General features: G+C 48.9%; 1 protein-coding gene across 3 annotated transcripts in view; it reads left to right on the top strand.

Annotated features, from left to right (window-relative positions):
- Window positions 1-22493, top strand: part of ZFAT (zinc finger and AT-hook domain containing) — a 284368-nt gene that overhangs the window by 179156 nt on the left and 82719 nt on the right. For 2 of the 3 annotated variants that reach the window (XM_057308065.1, XM_057308066.1), the window contains 4 exons: window positions 1545-1661; window positions 1903-1990; window positions 3814-3963; window positions 5737-5910. In XM_057308065.1, the coding sequence (XP_057164048.1) occupies window positions 1545-1661; window positions 1903-1990; window positions 3814-3963; window positions 5737-5910 (529 nt within the window). The remainder of the gene's footprint in view (window positions 1-1544; window positions 1662-1902; window positions 1991-3813; window positions 3964-5736; window positions 5911-22493) is intronic. The other variant, XM_057308067.1, reaches the window with a different exon arrangement.

Here is a 22493-nt window from a genome sequence, read left to right as displayed (position 1 = left end):
CACCTAGTAAGTGGTGAAACCAGGATTTGAACCTAGGGATCTGGAGCCCTCAGTCTGTACTCCTGGTCACTGTCTTATAGGAGCAGGAACTTTGGAGTACAGAGGTCTGGTTTGGACACCGTCCTCTGCTCTTGGCGGTGGGGGGGTGGTGTGTGACCTTGGGCAGCTTCTCAGATGCCTCATAGCGTGTGTGGTACGTAGAGCTCAGCACTCTGCATGAGTAAGTTCTTAAGAAATGGTTGCTATTGTTGCTATTATTATTTATTGGTGTGAGGATGGACTGCATTTTGGGGTGACTTACTCATTTATCGTGACATGGGGAGCACTTGGTGCAATGCTGAGCTCCTCATAGGTGCCCAGGAAATGGTGGGAATTTGTTCTCCTGTAAATCCAAGTGAACATGGGCTGTGAACATCCTCCGGAACACACATGGCTCGAAACCCTTCCTTGCAGCCTCGGCTCCTGCATTTCTTGTGGGCTCGTGCAGTTTGTTCACACAGGTCACAGTTCGTAGCTCGTTGTGGGTTTGCAGGTATTTCTGTGCCTGGTGAGCTTGCACTGATGCTGCCGCACTTGGCTGTCTTCCCTGTCGGGGATGCTGTGGGGGGGGCAGGAGCAAACTCCCACGCAGAGCACTGCTCTGTCTGCCTGCCCCTCCCACCTGTCTGACGTACCTGTACACAGGTGGAGTCCGGCTGTGGCCCTTTCACTACGTCCTGCTCACCCCCTGTATTAGCCCCTAGGGCCCCCGACCCACTGAGTGGGCGGTAAACAATGATGTTTATTGTTTCCCAGTTCTAGAGGCCAGGATCCCACGATCAAGGTGTTTGCATGGTTTTGGCTGTGAGGGAGAGGCTGTTCTTCGCCTCTCTCCTAGCTTTTGGTGTTTTGCCAGCAATCTCTGTTGTTCCTTGGCTTGCAGACTCGTCACCTGGATTTCCGCCTCCTTCTCCGCATGGCATCCCCCTTTGTGCATGTCTGTGTCCAAATTTCCTTTTTTATCAGGACACCAGTCATGTAGGAATGCCCCCCCCCCCCACAATGACTTCAGCTGAACTATTGCATCTGCAATGACCTTGTTTCCAAATAAGGTCTCATTCCAAAGTACTCGGGGTTAGGACTTCAATTTGAATTTTGCGGGGGACATTGGTTAACCCATAACACCTGGGGGGAATTAGCAGGTGCAGTAGACTTACAGTGAGCTGAAGGAAAAGATGAGCAAAAGCTGTAGCTGGATCATTGACAAAAGCCTCTCCCGTAGTGAGAATGTAGCTGGCGGTTAGCTGGGTCAAGGAAGCGAGGAGCAGTGTGGGAGGACCCCTTACCTGCGGCCTCAGTGGCACGCGGGTCTTGGGAGTCGTAGGAGCAGCCTGGGGTGGGCATTTCGGGTTCAGATGCCGGCTCTTCCCCTCAGACTTGGGGCTCATCACCCTTGGCCTCGTGTCTTAATCTGTAACACGAGCATCATAATGCCTATCAATTAAAAGTGGTTGTGAGTCTCAGTAAAATAACTTCTATGAACCCCCCTCCCCCCCACCACGCAGAGAGCACTGGAGGACATAATACGTGTTGGGTCGTGGAGCAGCGCTGGTCCGCGCAGTAGACCTCGAGGCCGAGCCCTGCCCTCTGCTGGCCTGGCCACCTCCAGCAGACCGTCATCTGTAAGCCCCGTCCCCCCTTCTGAAATGGAGCTGGGACCATTCCCTGGCGCTCCTGAGCTCCCCGCTGTGGGGGGCCAGGTGCAGGCGGCATGTCACGTGTTTGCAGAGGTGCACTGTGGTCTAGCGGTGGTGGCGGCAGCCGTGGCGGGGTGGCGGCAGTGGTGGTGGCGGGTGGTGGTTTTTTCCATGGAGCCCAGGTTTGAATGAGACACCCCACTGATTATGCTCTCTTTCTGTTAAGGACAAAAGGAGTTACTCTTGTCCAGTGTGTGAAAAGTCTTTTTCGGAAGACCGATTGATAAAGTCGCATATCAAGACCAACCATCCTGGTAAGGTTATGCATCTTGGAGAGGAGATTAATTTTCAAGTGCTTATGTTTAAAACACAGCATTATATATCAATTACACGAAATGGGAAATAAAGGGGGGGTGAAAGTATGAATGGATTCGAGGGAAACGATTACCTTTATTTAACGTGGGAGTTGTTTTGATTCCTTCATGTTATCCTTTTATCTGGTCTGATACGTCTCCCCACACTCCCATCCCCTCCGTTTTAATGTTCACTTGGAATGCCTTTGGGTGGGTCACCTACAAACAGGTCTGACCTAGACGCCACTCCCCGGGGGCCCGTGAAAAGTTTGTTGCCCACAAACTATGGTGGTCTATGAGGGGTGCGCGCTCCCAGGCTGAGGAGCCTTGCTGAGTTGGAGTGACCGTCACCTCGGTCTCCCCACACTGGTCTCTGGCCACTGACAGGTGTGAAGCACGAGCCACCTGGGCATTCATGCCTGTCACACCTCCGTTTTCACCACCTGGGACACATTTCCCCCACTCTGCTAATTCCTGTTTATTCTCTACGTTCTTCCTTGGAGTCCCATCCTTGGGGTGGATTTGGGGGCTCCCCGCCTGGGGGAGGGCCCCGCCCCGTCCATACCCCGTTCTCGGTGCACTGACTCCTTGTGTTCAGGTCATTGGCAATTTTCTGCCCTTCCCCCCACCCTATTAGAGCCTTGGGAAGGGCTACCACTGTTAAGGCTGATCCCAGATCCCCGGTGTCACATTGGGCAGGCCCGAGAGCACAGACGTGGGAGCTGTGTGTGGTATAAATGAGGAACAGGTAAGCCGGGTGCGCTTTTCCCTGCGTCCACGTCCCCTTTGTATCTGCTTTATTTTGTATCTGCTCCTGTGCTAGGGGACTGACTCGCTGATTATAAATGATACTGGAGGAAAGTAAAGAAATGACGGAGTTCACCGACATTCATGTTATATGTGGGAACAGACGGAGCTTTAAGACCTTTGTGTGGGAACACGTGGGTTATGGGATTCTCTGATGGCCTCGTTCTCTTGTCAGCCTGTGTCCGGTGTGAGCCGAGGGTGCTCATTTAAACTGGCCAGCCTTTCTCGTGAACATAGGTGAGGTGTTCTTTGTCTTTGGTCTAAACTTCAAATACATACAAAACACGGGGTAGTATGAGGCACCCCCACGGATAGGCAACAGCTCACCTGCCACACTCGAGTGCATTTCGTCAGACTGGTTTCATGGATCGAACTCCAGACTTTCGTTCTAGAATATCTTAAAGTAGGTCCCGCGCATACGTAATTTCCCTGTAAAAGTAGTTCGGGATGCTAATCAGGGTGTTTTTGGAACATAACACTAGGTCACCATTAAAACAGAATTAATGGTGACTCTTTATTACCGCCTGGTGTTAGTTCATTTAAAATTTCCTCAGTTGGCGTAAGATTATTTGAATCAAGACCCAGGTATTTTGCTTTTAGTCGTTATGTCACTTGAGTTTCTTATATTCTGTGGTTCACCGCACCCTACTTTTGTTCCCTTGACGTCAGTTTGTTGGAGGGACCGGGTCGTTTTTCCTGTAGATGATTTCATGTCCTGCATTTGTCTGATGCTGCCTCATGGTCTTGTTTCTCCATCCTTTGGATTTTATGCTCACGGATATTTAGATCTGAGACTTGATTAGATTCTGGTTCAATTTTTAGGCAATAATCCTGTGTGACTCGGGGGGCACATCTCGATTGGCCAGCTGAGCGCTGCTGGAACCGGCCAAGGCACTGGGGCGCGGTCACGAGGCTCACGTACGTCTCGCGGGGCCGCTCCTCTTTGGCTGCTGCTGATCCCCCTGCTTTTCTCCTAGAGGTGTCCATGAGCACGATTTCTGAGGTTCTCGGGAGGAGGGTTCAGCTGAAAGGTCTGATTGGGAAGCGAGCCATGAAGTGCCCGTACTGCGATTTCTACTTCATGAAGAACGGCTCGGACCTTCAGCGGCATATCTGGGCCCACGAAGGTGAGTACTCCTCTTTCGGGGTGGAGCCCCCTTTTGGTCTCCATGCTTCCTGTGGGCGTACTTTAGGGGGCAGCCGTCTCGTCACGTGCCCGGCGGTTAGACGTCCTTCAGCCAGCTGGGCTCAGCGATTTCTGTTGCTGCCCGTCGGTTGCAGTCGCGGTGAGCAGAGGTGTGCGGTTCTTCCGCACTTCCGTGGGAACTGTAGTGAAAAAGATCTCCATGACGTCTGCGCTAGGCAGCGAGCTTCAGGACAGTGCCATCTCCGTCGCGGCCGTCACTGGCGCCTGCCGCGGGGCGCTGGTGTGGTAGGTGTGAGCAGGTGTTGGGTTACAAATGAATGATGGCGAAGAGGACAGCAGAGAGGCCTCTGGTCCGGCATTGTGGAGGAAGAATCCAGAAGGCAGGAGAGTTGCTTGGAGATGAGGGAGCGGAAGGAGGAAGATAGGCTGTGCTTTAGGGGTGCTTGCCTGTGAAGGGAGGTGCGGGGAACAGGCTCTGGGACTTTGGACAGTTGGCGGTCAGGAGGTCATTGGAGACAGCGGGCCACCAACTTGGCTTTCCGCTGTAAGGACGTGGTGCTCCTGGGGATGAGGCTCAGAGCCAGGGCCCGGGGTGAGGCGGGGGGACCCTTCCGGACATTTGCAGAGGAGCTGGAGTGCCACAGACAGAGGGCTCGTGGAGAGGACGAAGGACAAAGTGTTTTCTACGGGGAGGATAGAGACATCTGTCCTCAGGCCTTGGGGGAAGCACTGTCAGGATGGGAGAGGTGAACAGTTCAGTGAACGGTGGAGTAGGGACCCAGACAAAGCAGAAGGAGCAGAGCTCAGAGCTAAGGTTGGGAGGCTCTGTTTGTTTACCAGGATGCAAGCACCTGCCCTCTGTGCCCCGGGCACATCCCGCAGCCCCGGTGAAGCCTCGATTTCCTTAACTGCAGAGTCTTTGGTCTTGTAGACAAGGGCTGAAATTGCTGGGCACACAGGGTGTCAGGTCCTCCCTGCGCTCAGTGTTGGGCACAACGTCCTTCTCCCCACGCACGTTGCACCGGGTGTCATGGCCTTTTTCTTTACATCTCCCTCTGGACAGTGGCTACAGGAGTCGTGCCTTCTCAGCTTCAGAGCCCCCTCAGTGTGTTCTCCAGAGTAGGTCCTCCGTAGGTGTTTGTCGAGTGGAGGGGGAGTAGCCAGGATGCCCCACAGTCCAAGCCTTTAGCCCAACAACAGCTCACGTCCTAAGGCTCTGCTCAGTTTATGAAAATGTGCTTACCCTTCTGATCCTGGGGACCCGATCCCATTGATTTCTACACATGTCCTTGTTTAATTTCGGCCAGCTTATCTCAGTTCAGTTGCATGTAATGAATGTGTGCTGCAGAAACTGCTCGAGGGTCTGTGCCCTCGAGTTCCTGGACTGTGAGGAGAGGCAGGTGCGGATGACTCGCAATGCGCTGTAGCAGTATGGCTAGCCGGGAGTTGCAGGACGCGGGGACACTGAGAGGGCAGCAAGGGCTTGGCTTGGGCAAACCAGACAAAGTGGCATGGGGGAGGCCCTGGCAGATCCAGGAGGCTAGGGCATGGCCATCGGGAGGAACAGCACGGATGAGAGCTTGGCAAGGCCCGTGTGGGGCGAGTCTGGGGACAGGCAGGTGCACTGCTTTGTTCGACATGGATATGCACATCTATCCTTCGGATGCACGCATGTGTGCACACGCATATAAGTAGATGTGTGTCTGTGTGATTTTATTTATATATGTATATTCCCCCCCCGCTCCTCTGGTAGGTGTGAAACCCTTCAAATGTTCTTTGTGTGAATATGCAACTCGTAGCAAGAGTAACCTCAAGGCTCACATGAATCGTCATAGCACTGAGAAAACCCACCTATGTGACATGTGTGGCAAGAAATTCAAATCAAAAGGGACGTTGAAAAGTCACAAGCTCCTTCACACTGCTGACGGTAAGTAAAGACTCCATAGCATAGTGAGTTTTTTCCCCCAGGGAGGTTTGAAGCTGACGTTCCAAGTCCGGCAGAAACCGTGGATGTGTCTGCAGGCAAGAAAGAGCTGGGTCTTTTAGAATTTCGATTCTGAAAGAGAGCAGAAAGAACTCCCCTGCTTCCTCATTTGCCCTGTGCTCAGGACTGGAGCCCTGCCTGACCTCCCCCAGTGCTGGGCGTGTGTGCATGGGTGGGTGGGTGTGGAGGGGACACTGCTTCAGGGAATAAGGCACCCTCAGGAGGCCTTGATCTGAAAGTTCAATCCTCCTCAGCCCTCCATCCCCACCTAAACCTGAAGACCTTGAGGGGCAGCCATGATCACACCTGACCTGATGTTTCCAAGTGGATGCGTATCATCGAAACTACCTCAGGGTTTTACATTCAGTCCAGAACGGGGCTCAGTTTAAAATACAAACAGTCTTGGGCAAATTTGACCTTGATGAAGTACATTTAAGTGGATATCTAATTTCATTCATTCTTAAGAACCATTGATTGAGTTCATACTATGTCCCACCCGTGCCTGGGGAATAGGGTCAATAAGGAACAGTTTCTGCCACCAAGGAGTTTATAGCCCAGTGGGGAGGAAGGGAAGCATGCAGGCTGTGCTAAAGGTGAGTGCTGTGATGGAAGGGGGCTCAGCAGCCCTGGGAAGAAGGGTGCGAGTTGCTGTGGGCAGGAGAGGTGGCGGGCAGTAGTCACAGTGGCCAAGAAAGTCTCCCTGAGAGGGGCAGGATGGAGGGAAGGAAAGCAGAATTGTTTTAGGAAGACGGGCAGCTGGGTATCCAAGATCTATAAAGAACTTATCAAACTCAACACCCAAAAAACAAATAATCCAGTCAAGAAATGGTGAGCAGAAGACATGAACAGACACTTCTCCAAAGAAGACCTACAAATGGCCAACAGACACATGAAAAAAGGCTCCACATCATTAGTCATCAGGGAAATACAAATCAAAGCCACAGTGAGATTCCACCTTACACCAGTTAGAATGGCTAAAATTAATAAGACAGGAAACAACAGATGTTGGTGAGGATGTGGAGAAGGGGGAACTCTCTTACACTGTTGGTGGGAATGCAAGCTAGTACAGCCACTCTGGAAAACAGTATGGAGGTTCCTCAAAAAGTTAAAAATAGAACTACCCTATGACCCAGCAATTGCACCACTAGGTATTTACCCCAAAGATACAGACATAGTGAAAAGAAGGGGCACCTGCATCCCAATGTTCATAGCAACAATGTCCACAATAGCCAAGCTGTGGAAGGAGCTGAGATGTCCTTCAGCAGATGAATGGCTAGAGAAGATGTGGTCCATATATACAATGGAATATTATTCAGCCATCAGAAGGGATGAATACCTATCATTTACATTGACATGGATGGAACTGGATGGTATTATGCTAAGTGAAATAAGTCAGAGAAAGACAGTTATCATATGGTTTCTCTCATATGTGGAATATAAGAAATAGCGCAGAGGATCATAGGGGAAGGGAGGAAAAACTGAATGGGAAGAAATCAGAGAGGGAGCCAAACTCTGAGAGACTCTTGACTACGGAAACAAACTGAGGTTGTGGAAAGGGAGGCGGGTGGGAGGATGGGGTAACTGGGTGATGGGCATTAAGGAGGGCATGTGATGTCATGAGCTCTGGGTACTATATGCAAGTAGGGAATCATTGAACACTATACCAAAAACTAATGATGTGTACTATATGTTGGCTAATTCAATTTAAGTTAAAAAAAAAAATGACAGGCAGCTAAACCATAAAAGACTTTTAGCATTTTTAATTTTCCTTTAAAAACCCCAGCTGTGGGAAGTTCTTGTCAGTATTCTATGTAATGAGATTAATAAACCATATTTATAAATATATTGCTATTTTAGCACAATTATATATGAAAATTGGAGTTCACTGTAAAAATCAGCATGATTTCAACAATTATTTTTAATTTTAGAACTTAGAGGATGATACAGCCATTAGATCATACCTTTATCTGAAGACCGTTCTAGGGAATTCATCCTGTTGTGCGTGTACCTGGGTGAGCTTACGGGACTTACGGAGAGGCCGCATGCTTATTAGCTGGGTTTCGCTAGAACTAAAGATCCAGGGCTTGCCTAAGGCCGAACCAAGGCCAGAGCCATAATTATTCAGACCGAAGCAGTGTGCTGTAAATAAGAAAATCCATAAGCGAAATAATTAAAAATGCAGTGACAGTAAAGCAGTCTTACCCTGAGTAATGAAAGCATTAAATCATGTAATTATTCATGAATTCCATACCTCCACAAACAGTAAGCCTTACTGATATTTCTTGACTTAGAAGCACGTGATACACTGATATCCTGAATAATACAGTGCCACGAATGACAAGCAGCTGTCATTGGCACCGGGCGGTCTGGGATGTCTGCTGGGCTATGGTGGCAGGGTCTCAGGGGCACTCTCGGGGCCAGCAGGGGCGCTGTGGCCTCATGGCTGGCCCAGAGGTCTGGGTCCTGGCCTGAAACGATTCGAGGAGATGGGGTGTGTGTCTAATCAGGGGCCCTGGACCGACTGCTGTCGGATGTGGAGGGGAGGGCCGGGGCGGGCAGCAGTGTTGGGACAGGCACCGCGGTGGGCAGTGACACGCACAGCCCGTCTCACCTGTCACTTCCCTGAGCCCTTCAGCGGGGAAGGGAATTCGGATGTGCAACGATGGTGTGTCCTCAAGCGTAAGGTAAGACAACCTTCCCGAAGAAGACAGGCCTTGCAGGCATTATGAAATATTTTGTAACAAAACAGGAAATTTGGATTGTTTCTCTTCATTTTTTTTTTTTCCTGACATTTTTGGGAGTTTGAAGTATTTGTCAAGTCATGTCTTGTTTTCAGACGCTCACCAGCCTAGGAAGAAAGGCATCATGTGTTAGGTGCGGTGAGAACAGCACCAGAATAGGGGGGCGGGGCTGCTGCCTCCGTGCTCCCACTCTCTGTCCCACGTGGGGCGGGATAAGGACATAGACCTTGACACCTCCTGGGTCTCTGTCAGCCCCATGCTCTGTGATGAGGGGCAGTGTAGCTTCACCCGGTGGTCCCTTCTTCCCCAGGACTTCCTGTGGTCTCATGTTTTCTTGAACACCAGCTAGATTCGTGGCGTGCCCGATGGCAGGCCAGGTGTCCAGCTCCAGGGATGGTCTGCTCTGCAGCTGTAATCAAGCTATCCCTCCTTTTTCTTTTCAGTTTTGAAAAAGCTTAAAAGAAAAGCTTAGTTCCATCTCCTACCCACTTTTTGGTAGCACTCACATTGTATTTTGATGATTCCAAAGCCTTTTTTATCTCAGTGGTTTGTCATATTGTGCAGATATTTCGCTCTAACTTAACATTTGCCTTTACGTTTTACTTACCACCTCGTTTTATATACAGAAGTTAAATAACCTTGCCTATGTAAACTTACCAGTCTTATCCTTTATTATTACTTTTTTTTCTTCATGATTTCTCTGTTTTGAAAGAAACCTCCCTCGTCTTAGGGGAAACTTTTTTTTTTTTAGAGATTTTATTTATTTATTTGACAGAGATAGAGACAGCCAGCGAGAGAGAGAGCACAAGCAGGGGGAGTGGGAGAGGAAGAAGCAGGCTCATAGCGGAGGAGCCTGATGTGGGGCTCGATCCCATAACGCCGGGATCACGCCCTGAGCTGAAGGCAGATGCTTAACCGCTGTGCCACCCAGGCGCCCCCTAGGGGAAACTTCTTTTGTATTTTTTTCAAGTTTTACTTTTGTGGTTTATAACATTTATTAAAATTAATATTCTTGAAATTTATTTTGGTATGTGGTGTGTGGTAGGGATCTTTTAATTTTTTTTAAAATAATGTTCAGTTGACTCAACATATTTATAGAGAAATCAGTCCTTTTCATTTTATTTTGGAATGCCAGTCTCTCAAGATGCTGGACGTGTTCTGAGATTTTGGTCTGTTCAGCAGTATCTGTTCTTGTACATTGTTTTATTAGGTGCTGTTTTTGTAAGTAATTTGTTGATGCACACATGTTATTCCTTTTTATTTTTATTTTTTAGGGACATCTTTTAGTTTTTCTCATTTAGTTATTATTCCTTTGGATAAACTTTGAAACTGTTTGGTCAAGTCAAGGAAAGTATCTCTCCATCCACCAAAGGAGGACACCATCTCCCACCCTAGGGGTGCCCTTGTGAGCTGTACGACATCACACGTGCCTTGCGTTCCTCAGGGAAGAGTGCTGGTACGAGGGGCTTGGTTGCCTTGATGAGACCGTCAGCCTGTAGCCATAGAATTAGCCCTATTTGGAAGCAAACATTGCTTTACCACCTGCCTGGAATGGCTTGGTTTTTAGTGGCTCTGTTGTATCGGTAATGATTCTACAGCTTGTCCCACAGAGAAGCTGTGTGGGGTAGGCAGCTACGGAGGCCTGATAATGAGTCTTGCTTGCCGCTGCCTCGTAGGGTGGCCTTGGTCAGGTCACTTTTCTGAACCTCAGTTTCCTTATCAATAAAATGGGGATCAGTATGGCCCTGTGTCTGATGGGCTTGAGGAGCAAATGATAGAAGGTGCCCCTTGCCCACCTGGGATCCACCTGCCCTTCTGGCTGCTGCTTCTTGGTCTCCTTTTCTGGGGCCGTCTTAGCTGTGACCTTCCGCTCTCGGAAGTCCGCACACTTCTGCGCTTGCTCCCTGGGGCATCTCCCCGGTCTCCCCGTGCTTCCACACAAGTTACGTGGAAGTTCCGTCACCAGCCCCAGGCTCCACCAGCCCCGCTCAGCGTCTGCACCTGCGTGTCAGCACCTCAGACTTAGCCTGGGCAGCCCTTGGCTCCTCCTCTGTCCAAGGCCTGCGTCTCCTGCGGGCCAGGGGTCACCAAACTTGGGGAAAATGTAGTAAATATTTGAGATTTTGAGTGCCACGTAGGGTTCTTGCTGTATCTTCTTCTTTTTGATTTGTTTTGTTTTCTTCCCATAAACCTTGAAAAATGTAAAAGCTATTCTGAACTCCCAGCTGTAGAGAAACAGGCTGGATTTGACCCTGGGGGGGCCACAGTTGGCTGACCTGTCCCGTCCCTGTGTCTCCTTGGCGGTCGCTTGGGTCAGAAACCTCAGGTCATTCTTGACTGTCTCGTTCACACCCTTCCCATGGCCCGTTAGCACCTTCTGTGTGTTCTCCCTTAGTTTTCCCTTCCCAGCACCCTTGTAGGGTGTCATTTGGCCATGTCGCTGTCACCTCGTGCCTCCTTTCTTGCTGTAGCCACCTGATGCGCTCCCTGCTTCTGGCCTCACCCCCACAGTCAGCTCCCAGACAGCGGCTGAGTGAGAGCCTCCCTCTCACCCCTCTGTCTTCACCCTCCTCAGCTCTACTCTCCCTTGACTGTCTCCTTTCTGGACGCATCCATCTCCTTTCTGTTCTCATGCGTGCCGGGTCCATGCCCTTCTCTGTTTCTCCTTAGACTTCTCTGTCCCTGATGTGCATTATAATTTCCTTGTTCATGACTTTCCGAGTCTTGCACTCGACTGTAAGCTCCTCAAGCAGGGACCTTTGACCTGCTACATTTGCTTTGTTTTGTATCCCTGGCACCTAAAACAATGCCTGGATTATAGTAGGTGCTCAATAAATGTTCGTTGGTTGAATGAGTGAAAAAAATGTGAAGTGCTTTGCAGACAGTGGTTGGGATGTAGAAGCACTTGAAAAGTGCCAATTATTTCCCCATCTCGTCTCTTAGTTGTATTACATCAAGTGCTTGTGAATTGGATGTTTTAAAATATGGTAGAGGAACTTACTATTAAATGAATCTTCTTGCTCTCAATTAAGTAAAAAGGAACTGAGTAATTACCCTCTCCTTTTACCTGCTTTCAAATCCATTTTTTCACATTTATGGGCTCCTTGAAAGTGCTATGTCCCTATTTATTCATTCTTGTTTCCCAGAGGAGCTCGTTACTGTGCCTTAGAAGGGAGAGGTCGAGATGGGCACAGGTTTCAGTTCAAAAGGTTTGCCAGTCAGTATGTACAAGGAGACAATGATCTGTAAAGGGGCTGATTAGACGCTTTGCATGTGTGCCAACAGTATGAAAGTATTTCATGCAAAAATCATGCTGTAGCGCATTTTTCCCTTTTGGACTTTAAAGAGGGCCTCCACATGTGTGGTCTAGAGGCTTTCCCAGGATTCCGCTGCCCCCAGCACATGGGGCAGGTGAAATGGTGCAGTGCCTTTCTGTTATGTAATCCATCGAGAATCCCCTAATCATGAAATATAAAAAGCTCTTTGAAGTTCGGTGCTAATTCCTTCAGGTCCCCCCCGCCCCATCCAACCTGCCCTCATACACTTGAGTTAAGTTTTCTGGTAAAACTTACATAGAGGAATTCTCCGAGCTTCAAGCACTCTTGTGTGCGTCATAATTAGACAAGTGGAGAGTCGAGTGTGGAACTTAGGTCTGAGTGGAGGACGTACCGTTTTTCCCCAGGCTCCTTCAGTTTGTACTAAGAGATCCTGTGGCTACACGTGGAACTATTCTAGATGTCAGTGTGGAGTTGTTTTTCTCTGCCTTCCTTGACAAGCAGAGTCCTTGTAGGATAAAGTAGCCCCACTTATCTGTAGTCTCTTTACTTCTAAAAACATGCATTGTAGAACCAGGAGGTTAATCAATGGAAAATGGTATCTGAGCAACCAGCTGGTCGATCCTTCCAAGTTCTTGCACCAGGCTTCAGTGAGCCTGGGCTCTGCATGGCATCCTCATCCCTCTTTCCCTTTGTTCAGCTCACCCTGGAGTCAAGGTGGAGGGACAGGGGTGGTCATGGACACCGTGGGTCTCTTTCCCAGCTGGTGTCTGGGTGACGGGCAGCAGAGGGCAGGCTTATGTCCATGCCACTTTATGGGTGCCCCCTATCTGGGTCCACCTGAAGCTCTTCTTAGGTGTTTATAAACAGTAAGAATAACAACCCATGGTATAAAATGAACCATACAGCTTCCTGAACAGTTCGTTTACACTACCGGACAGATCTGACTGTTGAAGAAAGCTTGGTGACCTAAAACCTCACCAGGGTAGAGCGGTCTCAGTGGCAGGTTGCAGATACCTGGCCTGGCATCTTTAACCTCAGTCCACTTGGGGTGCCATGCCCTTTCCCATTATTTTCTCTGGCTCTGGGCCGCCTTCTCTTCTTTTCCATGCTTGATGCTGATGCATTCCTCCTTGTATCAAAACTGATGTGTTAATTACAGAGAACCGTCCGTCTCTTGAGTCTGCTGTTGCCTGAAGTTCAGCCCTTAAAGCACAGAGGCTTCTTCAACTGTATTTTTACTGCTGTCGCTATTTCTGTACTGATTTGCCATTGTACAAGTCGCTGCAGATGCGAGAGCCGTGGAGGTGGGGCTCCCTAAACCGCCAGCTGCAACACGTGTTATGCTTCCTGCGGGGAGCTTTTCTTACCTTCGGCAGCACACCCCAGTGTGCCGGGCCGCGTGGAGAGGTGGTAGGGCAGACCCAGGTTGGAACTACTGCCTGCCTGTATGACCTTGAACCCGTGCTTCGTCTTTCCTGTTCGTTTCCCATGGCCGCTGTTAATGACCACATGTTTAGTGGCTAAAATCAACACAGATTTATGACGTGACAGCTCCGCAGCTCAGAAATCTAAAATCAGGTTGTCAGCATGGCTGCATTCTTTCCGGAGGCCCTAGGGGGGAATCTCTTTCTGGCCTTTCTAGCTTCTAGAGTCTGCCCGTATCCTCTGGCTCATGAGCCCCTGCCTCTGTGTTCAAAGGCAGCAGCAAGGCCCTTCCGATGTAGCTGTCCCTCTGCTTCCATGATCACATCTCCTTTGTGGCCCTGACCGTCCTGCCTGTCTCCCATAAGGACCCTTACAGGATTTCACTGAAGCCCACCTGGATAATAGAGGATAATCTATCTCAAGATCTTTAACCTGGTCACATCCGCAAAATCCCTCTTGTCACCTAAGGCTCTGGGGACTGGGACCTGGATATCTTTGGGGAGGGCATTACCTACCACAGTGGGGTTGTGGGAAGATTACTTGGGGGTTCATATTGAGTGTGTTCATTCTAAGCATTGGGTGGATGTGCCTGTTCCTCTTGTGGTCAGTGTTTTCATACTCTCAGCAGCTGTGGACACAGCGTAAGGACTGGTGCTCGTAGCATGTAATCTACATCATCTGTCATTTACGAAAGATCCCATTTCTCTTCTCTCTGATATTCTCCCTTTAGGAAGATACAGTGCAAGAGTTAATATTTAAAGAGTATCAGTGTTGAAAAAGGTAAAGTCAGTGTTCTGATAAATTTATTTATACAAAATAATCACCTTTTGCAGTTAAGACTAGATCAACAGTCGTAATAAGATATTTTCACCTTAATGCCTCTAGATATTATTACTAGTAATAGTTCCGATTTATGCAAAATTCTTTAAGTATTTTAGTGCTCTTTCAAGTTTGAGGTATGTATGAAATTTGATTTGGCAAGAGTGATTTAATTTAACAGGTTTTCTTTTCTTTTCTTTTCTTTTCTTTTTAAGATTTTATTTATTTATTCGACAGACATGGAGACAGCCAGCGAGAGAGGGAACACAAGCAGGGTGAGTGGGAGAGGAAGAAGCAGGCTCACAGTGGAGGAGCCTGATGTGGGGCTCGATCCCATAACGCCGGGATCACGCCCTGAGCCAAAGGCAGATGCTTAACCGCTGTGCCACCCAGGCGCCCCAATTTAACAGGTTTTCAAACAAGGTGCCTTAAATCAGAAGGAATTTGTCCTTTGCTGTCTTTCTTTGTGTGCTGATGGACTCCAAAGGCCAGAAGACAAAGGGCATGGTTTTATTTTCACAGGAGGGTTTGAGATTTTTCTACCATCCTACCTCTCCCTAGTTTTATATAGAACTCTATTTAAAGTAACTGAGCAGCTGGAACCGTCCTCAGGGAAGCTCACCAAGCAGATGAGGGTGTAGTAAAGACACAAAGGAAGCTGACAGGTGCTGTGCATTTTTTTCAGGTATATTTTTCTAGTTTTACTGAGATGTAATTGACGTAACATGGTATTAGTGGCTGGTGTACAACATAGTGATTTGGCATAGGGTGTATTGTGAAATGGTCACCGCAGTAAGTTTAGTTAACCTCCATCACAGCCCAGAGTTATAAACTTTTTGGTTATGATTAAGTGTTTTTTAATTTTATTGAATATATTTGACATGTAACATCGCGTAAATTTGAGGTGTACGTCGTGGTAGTTTGCTACCTCCTTATTTCCATTGTAGCGATATTTGTCACGTTTTATTACAGCACAATATTGTTGTCTCTCGTCATTATACTGTGCGCTAGCTCACTGTGCCTTACTTACTACTTGTGGCAAGTTTGAGCCTTTCAACAACATCAGTTTTGATCCCCCAGCCCCCTGGTAACCACCATTTCACTCTGTTTTTTTCAAGTTTGACATTTCAGATTCCACAGGTCCATTCATGTTGCCGCACGTCCAAGATTCTCCTTACTCATGGCTGAATAATATTCCGTGGTTTACATATGCCACTTCTTCATTATCCATTCATCTGTTGATAGCATTTGACTAGTTGCCGTGTCTTAACTATTGTGAATAACGCTGTAATGAACACGGGAGTACAGATAGTTCCTTTGGGTGTGTACCCCGTAGTGGAATTGCTAGGTAGTAAACAGTAGATGGTACGGGAGATCTGTTTTGAATTTTTTGAGGAACCTCCATACTGTTTTGCATAGTGGTTGCACCATTTTACATTCCCACCAACAGAGCACCAGGGTTCCCTTTCCTCCACATCCTCACCAGGGTACCGGCCGTTTTCTAAGGGCTGCTCCCCAGGCTGGGGATCACATGTATCCCGGAGGGCACCCCCGCAACAGCAGCCAGCAGGTGTGGGGTCACTGTTGCTCCCCTCTACTTGGGATGGCCTCCTGCTGGAGCACATGGTGCACAGCAAGGCAGCTGCTCCGCTGGCCCTCCTGCCCTCCCCCTTACACATTCATCTTCCCCCCCACAGCGGAAAGAACTTCAACAGGGAGGGCAGTCCCACATCCCTTGGGGTTGGGGCACCTCTCTCTTCGTCTAACTCAAGGCAGAGTAACAGGGACTTCTGTTCCTTCCTTCTTGCTCCCTCCCTCCCTCCCAATCTGCCCCTCTATCCTAGCATGACAGGGTGAGTAAGACCTGAGGAAAGGGCACATCTCACGATTACTGGACACCAAACCCAGTGCTTTCCTTTCCTATCTGGTGCTACTTGAGTTCGGGCAACGTCCTGTCACCAGGTCCAGCCAGTGCTCCACAGGTCAGAGGTCAGCTTTGTTCCCTCAGCCAGTCAGCTGTGGAACGTGGGCCGAAGAGCTCCCATTAACAGAGAAACAGACTCCTGCCAAGGGAAACTGGAAGATGGAGGGACGAACAGACGTAGTGGAGATGGCCTTTCCACCCCTACCCTCCCATCTTTGAAGGGGGGCTGTACAGGATCACACCTTTGGAGGGAACTAGGAGCCGGTGGTAAAGCATGGTGCTTCCAGAACGAGCCGCTGTGTCTGCTGTGGAAAACCTCCAGCCAGCCTGGCTCTCAGAAAGATGCCGAACTGAACGTCACAGGGGCAGATAATGCTGATGTTATCTGTCTCCTCACCACCTGCAACAGCAGCCATGTAATCTGCAGACTGTGCGGCAACCCTCAGACCTTCTCTTTGAACCTCCCGACACGTCTTTTCTTTCCTGAACTCCTTCGGTGCCTGTTCCTGAGCCCCTTCTGGGGAAGGTAGCCTGTTTTGTTCTTGTGGTAGTGTTTTTCCCCCCTTACCTTTTTAATATTAAAGTATCATACACATGCAGAAATACACAGCCGACTAGGTTGTCACAAAGGGTGGCCACATCCCGGGATAAGACACAGGACATTGCCAGCCCCTCTGAAGTCCGCCTTACCCTCCCCACCAGCCGTCCCCTTTCCTCCTCAAGGTAGCAGCTGCCCGGACCTGAAACACTACCGCTTGATCTTGCCTGTCTTTGAACTTCATATAGTACGTGCTCTTTCGTGTCTGGTTTCTTCCCTTCATTTGGGAGGTTCATCTAGGTTGTTATGATTTTGACCCTTGACATCTGGGCCTCTGGGTCAAATAAGAGTAGCCTCCATAACTGAGCCGCTGCACGCTGTGGCTTGCGGCCGGGAAGACTTTGTCCCTGCAGTTCGCCTTCTTCTCTGCGGCAGTTTCTTAGTCAGCTCGGAGGGCTTTCCTCAAGAGTGTTTCTCCAGAAGGTGGTAGGACTCCACTGTCTGTTGCCCTCCTCGCTGACAGGACTTGGCTCAGAATGACTTCTGACTGTTGGCAAAAGTGAAGTCATGCCCCAGAAGTTGAGAAATGACCACCTCTGAGATGACTCACCACGTCAGGCCACGGTCTTGTCTTCGTGAGGAAGATGGGCGAAGAGGCTGCTCAGAGGGGACGCTGTAAAGCTAGACAGGGCTCGGCGGCACTTTGAAAGGCCGTGAACTCTCTCGAACTTCAGACTCAGGAACCGCTGGTACCATTTTATGGCTCCATGTTGGAAGGTCTGTCTTGTTAATTGTGTGTCGTAGGAGATGGGCTGAACATCCCAGCCTCTCACAGATGGATGCTAATTTATCCAAAGTGCTGTTCTGTTGCACAGAAAACCTTAAAACAATGGTCACAAAGATCTAATCCCTTCCTTACGCGTGCCCACAATTCTGTCACCTAACATAAATTATTCTTTTAAAAATTCTTTTTCGGGGACGCCTGGGTGGCTCAGTCCGTGAAGCGTCTGACTCTTGATCTCAGCTCAGGTCTTGATCTCAGGGTCGTGAGTTCAAGCCCTGCGTTGGGTTCCATGCTGGGCGTGGAGCCTACTTAAAAAAAAAGTCCTTTTCAGTCATTATTCGTGTTCACGTGGGAAGATCAGTAGTTTTAGTTAAAGTATCGGTTTCATTCTTATAGCCTTAAAATTGAGGATTGTGATTGTTCGTTGCTGCAGGGGTCATAGGTTGTGTAATGTCTCACTAAAGTGGGGGGAGATCCGTGAGCTGCGTAACCAGTCCTTTGTTTTTGGACAGTGTCATAGTTTCCGTTTTCTCCTCATTAAAACTTGCTTGCAAGGAGCCCTTTCTTACATATGAACTTCTGCTTCCTTTGAATTAATTCCTTAGGACACATTTCCGGGAGCGGGATGGCTGTTTTGTCTCGGTGGTTGTAATCATGGGTTGCGCTGCCAGCTTGCCGCTTTCAAAAAATTGTGCCAGAAATATGGAAGCATTCCAGCTTCACTCTTTTCACATTTGGTGCCTCCTGTTATTGGAAATGGTCAGTTTCTTGGGTTAATGTATGTTAGATCTTACCATGTTACTATCATTCTTGGTTATTTGATAACTCACAATTGAACAGGTAAATTTCAAAAGTTAAATGGATGGACTGAGGTAATCTCATAAAGCATTTGTGACATTGGCGGTTTCCTTGTGCTCGATGTAAGTGTTTGCTGTCAGTGGACTTCTTTTGATGAATGAAATGAATTAATCGTCTCTTGATGAATTGTTTGTGTCCTGTGTTGATCTGTTTGCTTTCTGGGGTCTTGGTGTCTGATGCGCATGTGCTCAGTGATCCATTCAGCAGCTGTTTGTTGGGACTCTTTCTTCCGTTTGCACTTGACAGAAACTCATTTGAGGTTGCTGAAGCAGAACAGGGGCCTTTGTTATGATGGACCCAGAGGAGCTGCCAGAGAGACTCAAGGTCTGTGTGTGCTTGGTTACTTCTTCCCAGAGTCTTCACTTCCTCTTCATGAGGCTTGGTCTTCCTCATCCTCCCTTCTTAGCTTGACTGTCACTTCCTCACAGAGGCCTGTTTTCGCTCCGTTTCCTCTTGTGGTGCCTGTCGTGGGGAGAGAGGGAGTGTGGCTGAGCAGTCACCCTGTCGGGGCTCTTCTGTAACTCACCGCTAGCCCTGCAGCTAGTGTGCGCTCACTGCTAGACACGGGGACATGGAGTGAGAGGTGTGCCGTCCCTGTCCCCGAAGTACCCACGACCCAGTGAAGACGCCAGATCGACCAGCCAGACGTGAATCGACGAGCCGCTTGGATACAACAGTGGACGATGCAAGAACAGAACAAAAACGTGAAAGCTCCCCCTGTCATGAAGCTAAATGATAAGATAAATCAATAAAGTATGTGGCATAGTACAATCGAGGTATGAAAATATCTCCTCATATTGAGAACCTTGAAATAGGAAAATGAAAATATGAATATGAGACAATTCAATTTCAACACAAAAATGTTACGAGAGGAGGAATTCCAACAATGAATCCGTGAAACGACTATAGTTATAAATGGTATGGTGGTGGGGGGATCTGGGAAGGTCATCCCAGGTCCTGGGAACGGCAGGTACACAGGTCTGGGGGGTGTGTGTGTGTGTGTGTTGTATCCTTGGAGGGGAGTGTGGGGGGGGCAGGGACGTTGCTCGTGAGCTTAGAGAAATAACAGGGAGCCCACCTTTGGGGGTCCTGCCAGCCATTGCAAGGGGTCACAGTTTGCTCTGGTGGAGAGAAGTCCAGAGAGGTTGCTGGGGGCAAGATGAGGAAGGCCTTCTACAGACTCTTTGATATTATAATTACTTGCACTTTATCACTTTCCCCTGTTCTGTTTTTATTTTTTCTGGTTAAGGTATATTATCTTAGGCTGGCTTAATTAGACCCATCCCTGATTGTCCCGGAGAACGCCAGGGAGGTCAAAGACATAGGACTGGAGGGGCACTGCCATAGTGGTTGCGAGTGGCCGTGGTGGAGAAGGGCCTGCATGTGCCCTCAGCCTCATCTCTTCAGGGCTACTTTTCAGGTGTTTGCCACCCACTGTCTGAGTCCGTCCTCGGAGCATGTAGGGGTGACCTCCCTGTGCTTCTAATGAAGCCACCAAGTTGCAGAGAGGAGCAACAACAAGGTGAGCTGGACAGAGCCAGAAAGAACACACTGCCCCTTCCAGTGGCCCTTCTTGGGCACCCCCATCCTGTGTGATGCCCTTTATGGTACCCATACAGCCATTGCTGTTATCAATTCTTTGTTCCCTTTGGGGAATTTGTGTCATACCCTTACCAGCTGAAGGATTGTTACGTGGCTCCGAATGGGAACTTGGGGTCCAAATCCAGGCTCTGCTGCTGGCCACTCCATAACCCAGCACTTGCTCAGGTTCTTGGTCCTAGTTCCTCATCTGTAAGAGGGGTTAGCACTGCCTGCCCCTCCCCCGCCCCCCCGGGCTTGGGCTGCGTGGCCGAGGTCATAGACATCACTTCGGAGCACAGCTGCTGATGGACAGTGGCTCGGTAGGTGAGCGAGCCAGATACGTTGTGTGAAAAATGGATTGACTTTTTACAAAAACTCCCTCTTTTTTTCTTTGTAACCATTCCTTTCTTTTCCTGGGCAGTGGTGTGAGCCAGATCCAGACATCGGATGTGCATTGGCCCGCCCTTTGAGTTCACTCTGGCCTTGGGTAGATGCTACGTCTTCCGGTCCACTGTCCCTGCGGTTCTCAGGAGCGTCTTGATAGAAATTAGCTGATAGTCTCAAAGCATTGCTCTTTCATGATGAGTCATGGATCTCCATTGCATTGTTTTAATTAGGCAGCTAAAGATTATGTCAGGTGCTCTCCCAGGCCTGTTTGATGGGGGCTGTCAGGTTGCTGAAACATTTGTCATATTTATTGCCGGGACTCGGAGGCTTCGGCGGGGGGGTGGCTTCTAGGAGCTATGTTCTTTCTTTGTCTCTTGCAGAGCCCTGGGAATATATCCATAAAAGGCTGACTCTTGATCTCAACCGAGGAGATTCCATTTTTCCATTTCAGAGTACCTTTTTAGCACTTCATCTTTTACTCGCTGAGCAATGTGTATGGGTAATGAGTGAAAATATTTATTAATTTGGAGAATGTCTCTGTCAGCCTGCCTGCCCCTACTAAGGCAGAGAGAACCCAACACCATTTTGCTCAGGCTGCCTGGCACAATGATGGTGGGTTTGTGTGAGTCAGGAATCGGTGGAGAAGTGTGGGTGGCTGAGGTTATCTCCCAAGACATGTAGAAATGTGCAGCCCTGTGTTTGAAAAAAGATGATACTGATAATTAAGAACAGTGTCCCTTGGTGTCTAATTATGACGTGTCTGCCTTACACGTGAAGAAGTTTTCCCCACACTTCAGACTTGCAGAATTCGTAGAATCTAGAATTTGGGGTTCGTTCATTTAGAACAACAAGTTTAATTGTATTACTGTATTTATACTATTACTTCCCTTTTGCTGTTACTGTTGAAAGTGTTATTCATGTAAGATATACACAGTTTCCTTTTTCGTTCCTTGCCCAGTTTGGTTCAGTAAAACGCACAGGATACGTTTGGTGTGAGCCGTGCACTCAGGCGCTGGGGGGTTGGGGATGAATAAGACAGGGTCCCTGGGGGCAGCCCGGGCAGCCCCAGGCTTGTGAACAGGCAGTGGCCATGCTGCAGAGTTGGGCATGGACAGAAGCATGTGGAGAGGGTCTGTGGGAGCACACGGGGGGCTTACTGAGTCCAGCTGCCAGAGATGTTGCTCAACTTGAGTTGTGAGTTACCGTGAAGACTGGCCAGATGCCAAGAGGCAGTGCACCCCAGGCACGGAAGATGTTAGCAAAGGCTTGGCAGAATGTTGCCAGAACTGAAAAACTTCTGTGTGACAGAGCCTGACATACAGAGGGGAAGGCAAACCGGAAGTCAGAGAGAAGGGTCAAGTGTGGGGAGTTTGCTTCTGCAGGGCCTTCTGTGCCAGGCTCTGGAACTTCCACTTTATTCTGCGGTTGGAGTCATTGGTGGGTGTGCAGGAAGAGCTGTGAGAAAGTTTATGTGTCAGATCATCTGGATAGAAGATAGGACATCTGCATGGATGGATGGGTGATAGACGGAGGGAGGGAGGGCGACAGAGTGGGCAGGTGAGTGGATAAATGGTTATTTGATGGGGAATGGATGGATGGATAGATGGATGGATGGCAGATGGGTGGGAGGGTTACCTGAAGGCAAGGAAGCCAGGTTACAGGCTTTCGCCCTCGTCCAGGAAAGAAATGAGGAGGGCCTAACCCAGTGTGGAGGTATTGATACAGAGGAATAGAGAAATATTTAGGAGGTGAAATCAGGTGTTGAAAAACGGAGATGAGTGCAGTTGGGGTCATGGAGATACTGAGGAAGGCTGACAAGTCTCTGACTTCATGATTGGGTGGGCAAAGAACTGGGAAGGCTAGAGGAGGGACCCATTTGATGGGGAAGATAGTAAGTCCAATTTAATATGTTTGGGTCAACTAGGCAGAGGCCCAGCAATTGGTTGGATACTCAGATCTCAAGATCAGGGAAAGGTAGAGGATGTACAAGACTGAAGAAGGGTGGGAAGGTTTATATTTTGGCGTTAAAGGTTTACAGAAGTCCACAGGGGAAGGTTGTGTGCAAGGATGCTTCAAGAAGGAGAAGAATGGGAGTGTGGGCCAGAGCATTGTGGAATGCTGGTGTATGAAAGCTGTGGATGGGAGAGCAAGCCTCAAGGACACTAGGGATACTGGCCTGTTAGTAGCAGGG

Source organism: Ursus arctos, unplaced genomic scaffold (genome assembly GCF_023065955.2).
Source record: "Ursus arctos isolate Adak ecotype North America unplaced genomic scaffold, UrsArc2.0 scaffold_6, whole genome shotgun sequence".
Taxonomy (NCBI): Eukaryota; Metazoa; Chordata; class Mammalia; order Carnivora; family Ursidae; genus Ursus; species Ursus arctos.
Note: the sequence above shows the minus strand (reverse complement) of the source record. Positions and strands in the feature narration are given on the sequence as shown.